The sequence below is a fragment of the Polyodon spathula genome, chromosome 13, assembly GCF_017654505.1.
Source record: "Polyodon spathula isolate WHYD16114869_AA chromosome 13, ASM1765450v1, whole genome shotgun sequence".
NCBI lineage: Eukaryota > Metazoa > Chordata > Actinopteri > Acipenseriformes > Polyodontidae > Polyodon > Polyodon spathula.
In genome coordinates this window covers 26,618,598-26,631,761 of record NC_054546.1, presented here as the reverse complement: position 1 = coordinate 26,631,761, position 13,164 = coordinate 26,618,598, and the positions used below count along the sequence as shown (strand labels likewise).

Below are 13,164 nucleotides of genomic sequence, written 5' to 3'. Positions count from 1 at the left end.
AAATAAATAAATACTGGCCAAACGCTTGACTTTTTAACAAAATCAGCACAGCAAGACGCACTTGTTATGTATACAGAGCCTTGTTAATTTGAGTAGTTCCGCTTTAAAGATAAATAAGCTCATTAACATTTACATGTGAAATGCGGGTTTCCATGTGAAACTGGCCATGGTTTTTCGTCATTTACACAAATGAGATATACCCAATACCTCTCTTTTGACAGTGTTTTCTGCCACAAACCTGATTTACACGAGTAATTCTCCCAAACGTGCACGCACGTCGCCATTTCACGTGTAAATAGCCTGCATAGAAGTTTCAGTACATAATGCTTTAGTTATGGGCTTAAATGCACAGTGCAATATGAATAGGATTCCCCTTACCAATTTTCAGAAGCAGTTTATTCCTGGAATAGCAGCAAACCTGGACAATGATTTGAGCAGCTACAGCAATATACAATCACACAGAACAAGCATAACAGGGTATCTAACAGGTAAGAAATGGAGAAGATATAAAGTACCTCTTCAGTAAAATCACTTTAATCAAACACAAAGAACAAACAGACAAGGAAAAAGCAGACACCGTTCTCAAATTGAATTTATTACAAAGTTTGTGTGTATCACAGAATTTTCTAGTTTGTTTTTATTATAATTTATTACTTCAACATAGATTAATAAATTCCAACTGTTTATGGTTACAATAACAAAAGCCCTATTCCATTACTTTCTAATTAAAAGACTCCTCCCCTCGGCCCCCCTAAATAAATAACTCACCCTGCCCCCCTCCCCCAAATTATACAAAAAATAAAAATCCACCACTTGAAATCTACAAATTATAAAATAGCCATTCCAAAAAAAATAAAAAGTAATGCTTTTACAAAATGTTACATTTCACTACTTTTCTTAAATAGCTAACGAATGGCACAGCTCTTTACAACACCACGCAACTTCTGTAGAGGAAAACCGACTCAAATGTCTTATTCATTCAACGAATTCCAGCCGATTCTAAAGCTCAAATCTTGGTTACAAAACAGCTTAGTGTTTAATTCCTTCCTCTCTCATGAGTTACACTAGCCCGAACGGTGGACCGCTTCACTCCATGTCTCAGAGCACAGTGGAGCGACTACGAGGACAGCGTGTATCACAGCGTAGGCACAAGGAGTTTCAGCAGCCAGGATTTCAGCAGGGAACGTAGGCATGTTGGAATTATTAAACACGCTGTTTCAATCAATTACTGGGAAGAGAAAATCAAGAAAAGGACCTACTGAATATATTAGAATAACAATTTATATTATATTAATCATATCATTGTTATGCAATATTAATAATTATGTTTTGTTGTTGGCCATAACATTAGTAATAATAATAACAACAATAATATTAATAAATCATTAGTAGAGTGTAAGACCAGAGCTAAATTAAATATAAGCTGGGTGATTTAAGCTTTCGATATTACAATTGGAAGTGCTTGTATATGGAAATCATGATTTTCTTAGTTATTATGTTTTTGCTTTTCACCATGACATGCACTTTTACTTATTACAGTGAAGCCTGCAACACCTATCAATCAAAGACATTTCACAGCAGAAATACAGCACTGCCCATGCTGCAGTAGCAGTAACCGCAAGGGGTGATAGGAGCTATAGTTCTTTATACAGAAAAAGTTAGCAGTTGCTGACACAGGTCTGTAATAATAATAGTATTTAAAATGTGCTATTTTTATGTCATGTGCGAACCAAAAAGTATAATAATTTTTAAACAAAAGAAATCTGTATAAATAAAGCAAAAAATAAAAGGGCTTTTTACTGCGGTCCACTGTGTTGTCTATGTTCTCAATGACACAATCCCCTGCAGTGCTGCAGCTGCATGTCCAGGGGTTCGTTCAACTAGGCGAGCATTCACAGCAAACTGTGTTAGGCTAGTTGAACAGTTTACTGAACACAAATATTTAAAAATGGCTCTTAGATCAATTTCAGATTTAGCTTCACTAATGGCTTCATTAGTCATATTAGACGAATTTATGCATGATAGCATCCTTAGTAGCGTTGTTGGTTGAAATTTTTAACATAACGTCACTTATAAAAGCATCCACCTAATAAATTTTGTAGCGATCTACGAAATGAGCAAAGCGAGACAGGGATTCAGAGCTAACTCAATTTTTATTTGCCAACACAGAACTGATCAAGTTGCGCTGTTATATGACTCTCCGGTTGCTATCAGCTGCAGCCACGCTCTCTAATCCAGTTCTCTATTTCTCAGCACCGGTCCGTTTGTCTCTAGTCGAGGTTACACGCCGAGAGGATACCTCCCATTTTTCAATAAGAAAACCTGACTCCTCTTTTCTAGCACCCCTCCAAACCCTTCTGCTCTTTTACTGTGTGACCCCCTATTTGGGAGAGTGCTGCTGGCCTCCCCAGACAGGATTGGCTCTCCAGTTCCTCCGTTGATACAATGTTTTATATTGAGTAGCCTAATAAAACATGAGAAACTCTACATGACTTTTGAAATAGTTTAATAATCGTATAATTCAATAGCGAAACCTACAACGCAATACATGACGGCTCAGCAGTAGCGGTGCTACACATATTCTGCCATTTAATGCCAGTTCAGTTCAAGGATGTGTTTTGAGTAGCCTATTTAAATCATCCTTAGTCACTTCATTTAAAAGTTATGGGGAAAGTATGTCAGATTATTATTTTTTTGTATTGTTATTCTTTTATTTGACTGGATGCTGAGAAATTTGGCTTTCTCTTTTCTTTCTTTTTAAATTATGTAAACGGACCCTTATACAAATTAGATATTAGCGCACTTAGCCTAATTAGTTAATATTTATCATCAGCAATATACATAGGACTATATATTTTACCATTTTTAAACATATTTTACCAATTTTATATTTAAAAAAAAACATGTTTTTAATACACATTATATTATAAACATAACATATAATATAAACATATTGTAGCGGTTTCAAGGGTTGTGTTATGGATGGATGTTATGTGCCTGCGAGGTTTCTTTGTTTTTTGGCTGCCAGGACCACGGACAGCAATGTGAAGTATTCCACAGAGGCAGGACCACAGACAGCTCAGTGGAAACTTCTAGACTGCAGCAGAACAGCCACACCTGTCTCCAGTTGTAATCAGAGCCAAACTGCAGACAGGTGATACTAATCAGTTGCTCTATTTAACCGCACCCTGGATTTCTTTCTTTGTCTTTTTGACCCTGGCAGGTGAAGGAGTAGGTGGTGTTTAGAGAGAGAGAGAGAGAGAGAGAGAGAGAGAGAGAGAAAGAAAGAAAGAAAGAAAGAAAGAAAGAAAGCGGTGCACTCAAAGAAATGAGTTAGTGTCTCCTCCAGAATGGAGGTTTTACATGAGTTTCTAAAACTTTCCTTTTTCAACAATGATGACCTCTTTGAGGTTTTACAGAGATAATTACAACAAGGATTTGAACACTCAACGACAAACTAGGACTGGACTGGAGAACTCGAACGGCACTTGGACCCACCTTCTGTATGAAAACGACCTTCGGTAACAAACCCCGGCTTGAAAAGACAACGCTTGAAGGACCTCCCACTGGCAGCGGATTATTTACTTTGGTTGTTTTGATTTTTATTTATCAAGAACGCTGTCAAAGCCTGAAAATAATAAACAGGTTTTAAAACCTTTACTTGGACTTGTGTTGTGTGGCTTTATGTGTAAACCTTGCCTTACAAAGAACCCGACCCAGAAAACGTTACAATATCTGATGTAACTCTTTCTGCTTCTTGCTTTGTCATACATTGACAAAACTTGTCCATCGCAGAGTCAAAGAAATGTTCTCTCATCCAGTAGCTATTTTTGTTCACATTAAACTGCCTCTTTAGAGTGTTCGCCACCGTTGTCAAACGTTTCCGATGAACAGACCACAAACACAAACAAGTTTGCAAACGTTCGTCTAGTTGAACGCACCCCAGGTTCACTCACAGCACTGTGACATCACAATCCCCTGCAGTGCTGGAGCTGCATGTCCAGGTTCACTCACAGCACTGTGACATCACAATCCCCTGCTGTGCTGGAGCTGTATGTCCAGGTTCACTCACAGCTTTCACAACTCTGCCACATTGCAGTTGATGTCTCTCTAGCACTTCTACACAACTACTCTGCCCTTTAAAAATTAAATTTAAATTAATGTCTTTATGTTAAGTAAATCCCTGTAATATCCTGCTGTGTGGGCCCTGTCTGTTCTCTTTGATTCTCTGATGCTGTTTCTACTCAGATAGTTAGTAGCTAGGCTTACTATCTATTCCAGCTAAATGCTTCTGAAGAGACTCGCCAGGGCTGCAGAGAAAGTCAGGGGAAGTATTTCAGTGTTGCGCTGCACACTAAGCCTGTCCAACGCCTATATGCTTCCCCACAAAACTGGAATTGTTAGTAAATTTGGAAAAGAATGACCTGAGCATAAACCTAGATCAGACAGTACATGAAGAATAATAATAAACAAGCAAGAAATGAAACATGAGCTGAAGTAAGACAATATAACCAGTTGAATCCTGGAGAAAGACAGATTGGACTTTTCTTGAAAAGGCTGTCTGAAAAAACAGCAAAAAGAAAAAAAAAAAGGCACAAAATATAAATGCAATAGTAGAAGGAAAAATGTTTTAGTACTATTAATATCAATAATAAATCATGTTGGTGACTGCAAACTGATTCATGTATCAGATGAATGGTTTCCAAACAACAATGCAGCATCTGATCTCTTAGTCCTCAGCAAATTCACTCTCAACACTGTCAGAGAGGAGGGAGGAAGGGGCTCAATTCTGTGTACCTGCAAATAAAAAAGACATGATGGAACACACACACCATCACACACCTCTTATTAGCACCAGCAGCATTATTATTGGCATCCCATCCCCCTTTTTGTATAGTTATTTTCTTGTACTTTGGAAAATGCTTGTAAAATTTGGAATATGCTTGTGCTAAAGAATGTTCTGACCCAGTTTCATCACAACTAAACAAGTGACTCTCTGAATATGCACACAGAAATTGTGACAGGAAAACAGCGCTCACCGTGGGGTTGTGTGTGCTGCACGCATCTCACCAGTCATAGCGGCGGGAGGAGGGCTGTCTGTCATCATCCTGCTGGCTGGGGAGGGCAGTGAGGGCCAGGCGCCCCCCTCCCCCCGCACTGCGCTCCCGCTGGTAGTCCAGGGAGCGGGCCCCAGGGGGGGGGTAGCGCGAGGCTGCACCCCTCCACTCTTCATCAAACGCAGCTGCTTCGCCTGTGACACACGGACAGGAAAATGGGGGACGGCTTTATCCCCCCCCCCAGTACAAAAGAAGCTCAAAGTACCCTTTCCTCTCCCCTTGAGGTTAATGAGGTCTAACCCCCTGTCCCCCTTCTCGCTCCCACTGCTGTCTCTCCTGTCCTCCCTCTTTCACTACTCCTCGCCTCACTTACTCTCCTCCAGGTTAATGAAGTCCTGCCTCTCTTCACGGTCCCCAGTCTTCCTGTTCCTCGATCGTTCCATCACGTGGCCCCTCTCTCGGATGTGGTGCCCGATGGACATGCGCTCCAGACCGCTCTCTGAGTCTCGCATCGTCTGTCTGGTTTCGCGGATCTGAACAGGGAGAGGAGAAAGAAGAGGTGACAAGGTGGCAGAGAGAGTAGAGAGAGAGAACAGGTGACAAGGTGGCAGAGAAGAGGTGATAGCGTGGCAGAGAGGGGAGAGGTGACAAAATGGAAGAGAAGAGAGAATAGGTGACAACATGGAAGAGAAGAGGTGACAACGTGGCAGCGAGAGAAGACTCAACAATGTAGCAAAGAAGAGAGGTGACAACGTGACACAGAGAAGATAAAAGAGGTGACAGCATGGCAGAGAGGAGAGAGAAGAGCGGTATGTACAAAGCAAAATGGAATAGAAACAAAGGAACAATGTAAAAAACTAAATGTAGAAAAAAAACATTAAAAGTAACCAAATAAAGAATCATAATGAATCACAACAACCAAGTTATCAAAGACAAGTGCAAAACTTAAACCTAAAAACTTACAGTCAAAGTAGCACAGCAAGGTCAGGACAGACAGGTACACAGTATACCGACACTGGAGATGCAGATCGAGTTGAAATAGACAGACAGACAGACTAACAGACAGATAAACAATGTACTGACCCCCTGGGTGCCAATCAGATCTCAAGAGGTCACACACACAGACAGTTAAACACACAGTCTCACACAGCACTGACTCCCTGGGTGCTGATCGGATCTGGGAGGTCTGCTGATACACAGAGCTCTCTCAATTCAATTCAATTTCAATTGAAAAAGCTTTATTGGCATGACAAGAATAAACAAGTTTTGCCGAAGCAATTACATTGTATGAAAACACAGAAACAACAAACGTACAAACAGACAAAATGTATAGATATAAATTCAGTGCAGGTTAGTTTTTGTCTCTCAGACTGTGGCAGACAATCACATATTCTGCAGTTAGTTGATATGTTGTCCCCACCTCTCTTAAAAATTTGTAATTTTTCTGTTTCTGTAAGGTGGGTGAAGTCATTATGTGACTTATGAATTTGGGAAAGAATGTGTCCCTGGCCAGCTTGTATCTGGGGCAGTGCAGTAGGAAGTGGAGCTCTGTCTCTATCAGGCCTGGCTCACAGTGCTCACAGTCTCCTCTCTCTGCAGTGGGAAGTGGAGCTCTACCTCTATCTGCCCTGGCTCACAGTGCTCACACACTCTCCTTTCCTTTTAATTGCTAAATTGTGGTCACTCTCTCACACGCACGCATGCACACACACACAAAACACTGACCCCCCCGGGTGCTGATCGGATCTCGGAGGTCTGCTGGTACACTTTTGGCGCGCCGCTGCCACTGCTGGAGTAGGAGATCATCGTCGAGGAGGAGAAGGTCTGGCAGTTCGGAGAGCCAGCCATCCTCTCCTGAAACACAGAAGGATGAGAAAAGCAGACACGTGAGAAAGACCATTAGACCGTCCTCAGCACAGGCTGATTCTATCAGTACAGACCCTGACAAACACAGGCTGAACTAGAGCTTTTCACAGCACTCGGGAGTGTCCCTGGACTGCATCGACCACTGACTTGGGGGCAAGACCACAATAACCGAGGCTGTAAAATGCTCCAATACAATCCAGCTGTGGCTGATCCAGGTGGGGTTTAGATTGATCAAATCAGCCCCTTGGTATGTCCTTAATTCGCTCAACATTTTTTCATAGGTTGAACACGGTAACTGCCTTCATTTTGCACCAGTCTTCACCAAACATTTATGACACAAGCCTAGCCTCCTACAGACATTTCGGATTGCATTGGGATATAATCCCATAAACCTTTGACTTGATATGAATATTTTACCCCTGAACATGCACTCATTCACTCTTACCTAAAGCATTACATCATCCCTACACGCCGTTTCAGCCTAATGTGCGTGTGCAGAAGCTGTGTGTTACCACAGGACTATGAGGACTCTGTGTGTCTGCACTGGTTCTCACTGCAAGTTCATCAGTCTAGATCAGTGGTTCTCAAAGTAATTTGGGTATGGGCATAAATTGATCTTACAGTGCAGTCAAAAAGTATTTGCCCCAAGTCTGACTTTCTGCATTTTTGCACATTTTTCACGTTGAATTTGGTCAGATCTTATTGTGGGTTGTAGTAGTATATAGACGGAGTCTGAGAGAAAAAATGTCACCAAAGTTTGGTGCTTCTTTCATTTGTTTGGTGTGCAAGGTAAATTAAACATGCAATCTTCAGGTGTGAAAAAGTTATTGCCCCCCTAGTTAACTCAACCGAATTAAAAGGATAGTTAGGGTCAGCTGTTTGAATACTTTGGTTAACAATCAGGCCTGATTTTGGCCAGCCCTGCCCGATATAAATCTGACTAACTTTGGCCTTTACCATCAGAGTGAAGTTGTCAGCACACAGGTTCTAGAGGCACATCATGCCACGATCAAAAGAAATTCCTGAAGACCTCCAGAAAAAGAATTGTTGATGCCTATCAGTCTGGAAAGGGTTATAAGCCATTTCTAAAGCTCTGGGACCAAACCACAGTCAGAGCCATATTGTCCTAATGGAGAAAGTTTGGGACAGTAGTGAATCTTCCCAGGAGTGGTAGTACTGCCAAAATTTCTCCAAGAGCAAGGTGTAAAATTGTCCAGGAAGTCACAAAGAATCCTAGAACAACATCCAGGGATCTGCAGGCCTCTCTCGTCTCGGCTAAGGTCAGTGTTCATGACTCAACCATCTGAAAGACTATAGGCAAAAATGGGATTCAAGGCAGAGTAGCAAGGTGGAAAACACTGCTCACTAAGAAGAACATGAGTGCTTGTCTCAAGTTTGCCAAAAAGCACCTGGATGATCCTCAAGAGTTCCAGAACAATGTTCTATGGACAGATGAGTCAGAAGTAGAGCATTTTGGCCAACATGGGCCCTGTTATGTCTGGTGAAAACCAAACACTGCATTCCACAGTAAGAACCTCATAACAACGGTCAAGCATGGTGGTGGTAGTGTCACGATTTGGGGATGCTTTGCTGCATTAGGACCTGGACGACTTGCCATCATTGAAGGAACCATGAATTCTGCTCTGTATCAGAGAATTCTACAGGAGAATGTCAGGCAATCCATCCATGAGCTGAAGCTGAAGTGCAGCTGGGTCACGCAGCAAGACAATGATCCGAAACACACAAGCAAGTCTACATCAGAATGGCTTAAGAACAAGAAATTTAAAGTTTTGGTATGGCCTAGTCAAAGACCTGAAACCACCTAAATGTTGTGGTAGGACCTGAAACGAGCAGTTTATGCTCAAAAACCCCCAAATGTCACTGAGTTTAAGCAATTCTGCATGAAGGAGTGGGCCAAAATTCCTCCACAGCGCCATGAGAGACTGATCAATAATTACAGGAAGCGTTTGGTTGCAGTTATTGCTGCTAAAGGTGGCATAACCAGCGAGTCTAAGGGGGCGATTAATTTTTCACTTGGGGGCATTGGGTGTTGTATAACTTTCTTTAATAAATAAATGAAACAAGTATCAAAATTTGGTGTTATTTGTTCATTCAGGGTCCCTTTTATCTAATATTAGATTATGGTTGAAGATCTGATAACATTCAGTGACAAATATGCAAAAATATAGAAAATCAGACAGGGGGCAAATACTTTTTCACGGTACTGTATATGGCTGTTTGCAGGCGCGCTTACTGTTACATAGGTTCTTATCTTAAACACTGCCTTCCTGCGACATATACAGTGCGTGTGTGTGTGTGTGTGTATATATATATATACATATACACACACACACACACACACACACACACACATATATATAGTGGTTTGCAGAAAGTCACCCCCTACCAATAACGTCACATTTTGTTGAATTACAAATAATTTATGCACAGTTTTTCAAACAAACTTTTTTTTATTCAAATCTGTAGTGGTTGAACTGAACACTTAAATGATGAGGAGGAGGTGGTGGAGGTTAAATGTCAGTAAAACTTGCAAAGAAAATGTACAAAATGAAATTTACTGGTTGCATAAGTATTCAGCCCCTTAAGTCTGTACTTTAGAAGCACCTTTTTGCATCATTTACTGCTATCTGCGGTCATCTTTTTGTCTACGTCTCTAGTAGCTTTCCACAGTAGGACACTGACATGTTTGCCTATTCTTCACAGGAAAATTGCTCCAGTTCTGATAAGTTTGTTGGGGATCGTTGATGGACTGCAATGTTCAAGTCTCGCCATAAATTTTCGATTGGATTCAAGTCAGGACTTTGACTGGGCCACTCAAGAACATTAATTATCTTCTTGTTCAACCACTCCAGTGTGACTTTGGCTTTATGATTTGGGTTACTGTCCTGCTGAAATGTGAATTTCCTCCCCAGTTTCAGAGGCTTGGATGACTCAGACAGGTTTTCCTCAAGGATTCGCCTGTACTTTGCACCATCTATTCTCCCCTCTATCCTGACAAGCTTCCCAGTCCCGGCTGAAGAGAAGCATCTCCATAACATGATGCTGCCATGTTTGACAGTTGGGATGGTGTTGACTGGGTGATGTGCAGTGTTGGGCTTGCGTCAGACGTAACGTTGGAATTTAGACCGAAAAGTTCAATTTTTGTCTCGTCTGACCATAAAGTCTTTTTCCACATGTCGGCAGTATCATCTACATGCTTTTTGCAAACTCCATACATGCTTTAAAATGAGGCTTTTTGAGTAATGGCTTCTTTTTTTCCACCTGTCCATACAGGCCAGCTTTGTTTAGGAACCGGCTTATTGCTGATGTGTGAACACTGACTCCCATATCAGGCACAGAACTTTGCAGATCTCTCAAGGTCATTGTTGGCTTCAGAGTGACATCCTGAACCAGTTTCCTGCTTGCCCGGCTGCTCAGTTTGGGACAGCGACCTTATCTGTGTGGTGTCTGGGTGGTATGATGCATCTTCCACTTCTTAATGATGGACTTCACTGTGCTGAGGGATAAGCAGCAGCTCTGAAATTTTCTTGTACCCTTTTCCTGCTCTGTGCCACTCTACCCATGACTTGTTTCCAAATGTCCTTGGTCTTCATGGCTGCTTTGTTGGTTCACTATGTAAGTTGCAGCTTGAAAGTCTTTACATACCTGAGGGAAATGATCTACAAGTTAAACCACTTTGAGTAGACACAGGCTGAAACCATTTCACCAATTTTGTGACCTTTCAAATAATTCATTTGCTCCTGAGCTCATTGAGGGGTGCAGTTGAATACTGATACAACTGAGATTAATCGTTTTTTCTCTGTAAATCTTAGTTATATGTATATTCTATATGCATGTTTTAACTTTATCAATGTGGAGTAGATTGTGTAGATTCTACATGTAAAGTCTAGAAAAGCCAACAAAATGTGAAAACTTTGCAGGGGTGTGAATACAGTGTAATATATATTAAGAGTTTTAGTGGGAGTTACTCTTTGCTCACTCTCATAAGGCCAAGTCTCCTAGGCAGTAATTGTGCGTGCTGCGCTTTTTCTTTAAATAATTTATATAAAATACACAATGCAAATATTTTTAAGTAGTATGTTTAAACAGATAACTATAAATAAACTAAGAGGGTAAATAGCATCTCACTTTGTTTAAATTGGGCAAATTTGTCAACACTACTGTTTTAAAGATATTTCATCTCCAGTACAGTTATTCAGAGAAAGTGGATTCGTAACTAAATCTTCTACTATGGCGTTTCCCTTTTCTGACAAAATTGTAATATATACACAGAGAGAGAGAAGATGGTGAAATTCAGATCTTTCACTTTCCAACTGGCTTCTCAATCGTCTTCAATTTTCATGCAGAATGCCGTGAACGGCATCTGCTTGCTTATGATTGGACAGCTGCGTAAAACTTTGCAGATATTTGACTCTTCTATTGGTTAAACTTACTGTCAGTAACTGCAACTGAAACAGACACAGTTTATGTCCCACCCAGCTAACTTATGATTAGGCTACCACAGAGAAAATGCAGGTATTCAATTTGTTGACTGTATCGCAGAGGCCCTTTAGGGAAAAAAATAAAAAAATAAAAATAAAAATGTCTAGTATGTATACAAGCACAGCACAAGCGAGCAGCACTGTCAAAACACTGCTGTGACACTTTTGTTGGAAAACGTGTTTAAAACTTTACTTATTTTCCCATGCTACGACCCGCCAGAAATATGTTCACGACCCATATAATTTAATAACAGTTGCCGTGGGCACAATAGCCTGGCTTCGCGGGCACCACTTTGAGGACCACTGGTCTAGATAACAGGAAGAGGTTGTGCACATCTACTTTGAATAAAGCTTGCTTTTGCACAGCAGGCAAGTTATAGTAGCTGTGCACTAGATGGCCATGGCTCTTTCTTCCATAATGAATATGGCTGATCTAGCCTGTGTTACACATGTCAGTGTGATATAAAATGGTAAGGAGCAAGTTAGAAAAAAAAAACAACACATTATGGTAAAAAGTAATTTGGAGCTGCTGCCTCTGTTCGAAATTAAACAGAATTGGACATAACATAGTTTAAGTACGGATATACTTACACTGCCATCTGCTGTTGGGATGTGGTAATGCTGTGAAACAAAAAAAAGACAGTTTAGAAGAGGGGTTCTCAACCTTTTTTGCTTCTGAGCCCCCCACCCCCTAAAAACACTCCATATATATATATATATATATATATATATATATATATATATATATATATATATATATATATATATATATATTTTTTTTTTTTTTTTTTTTTTTTTCATACATACTAGTGTTGGGAAAATTAATCGAGTTACTTGACTACTTGCAATTATTTTAATATAGCGACAATCTTTTTAGTACTTGAGTACTCTATGCATGCATTCCAATATGACGGTGTACATGGCAATGTATCTGCAGCGCTTGGAGAAGAATCACATGTTCATTGTAGAGTCTAAAGGCAAAATAAAATATCATCACAACACCACTGCTTTACTTCAACACCTAGAAAGAAGCACCCGACCGTGTTTCTGAACAAAGGACGAGCAGAGACAAGCAAGGAAGAGTCTTGGGAAGTAATATTTATAAGAGAAGTCGCTATAATACAATGTTGTTTTGGGAACATCTATTACAATTTTTCATTTTGATGGCAACAGGAATTACATGTTTATTTTAGCACATAGTGGGGAATATAATTTTCTGATTTAGAAACCTGAAAATAAACTATACATTTCGCTCTTACAATGTTATTGAACAAAGCACAGTAGGCTCCGCTCCTGTCATTTTAAACTCCTGAACAGAAATAAAGTCCATTAGAAGCTACGTTATCCTGTAAGTGTTAACACCAAGGACTAGTCTAATATTAAACTTTTACTACTGTGTGTTATCAAACTTGTTTTCATTGCAACAAGTGCACAGAAGTGTCTTTTTTCTAATAAAAAAAACGCTGTATCAGCCACAGATAGCTTTGTTTCAATCCTCTACACAGCCTGAAACATTTCCAAAGGGGGACCCAGCAAACCCCTTTAGAAATGTTTCAGGCTGTGATACACACACACATATATATATATATATATATATATATATATATATATACATATATATATATATATATATATATATATATATATATATATACATATTATATATATATATATATATATATATATATATATATATATATATATATATATATATATATATATATTATTTTTTTAAAATT

At 39.9% G+C, this 13,164-nt stretch overlaps 1 protein-coding gene across 6 annotated transcripts in view; it reads right to left on the bottom strand.

Annotated features, from left to right (window-relative positions):
- Nucleotides 1–574: 574 nt before the first annotated feature.
- Nucleotides 575–13,164, bottom strand: part of LOC121325745 (myeloid leukemia factor 2-like) — a 31,224-nt gene continuing 18,634 nt past the window's right edge. For 5 of the 6 annotated variants that reach the window (XM_041268679.1, XM_041268675.1, XM_041268677.1 and 2 more), the window contains 5 exons: nt 12,017–12,046; nt 6,783–6,911; nt 5,431–5,590; nt 5,040–5,251; nt 3,414–4,797 (listed from right to left, as the gene is read on the bottom strand). In XM_041268679.1, coding sequence (XP_041124613.1) covers nt 5,067–5,251; nt 5,431–5,590; nt 6,783–6,911; nt 12,017–12,046 — 504 coding nt within the window. In that variant the 3' untranslated portion in view covers nt 3,414–4,797; nt 5,040–5,066. Of the gene's footprint in view, nt 1,229–3,413; nt 4,798–5,039; nt 5,252–5,430; nt 5,591–6,782; nt 6,912–12,016; nt 12,047–13,164 lie in introns of those variants that run through there. The other variant, XR_005951363.1, reaches the window with a different exon arrangement.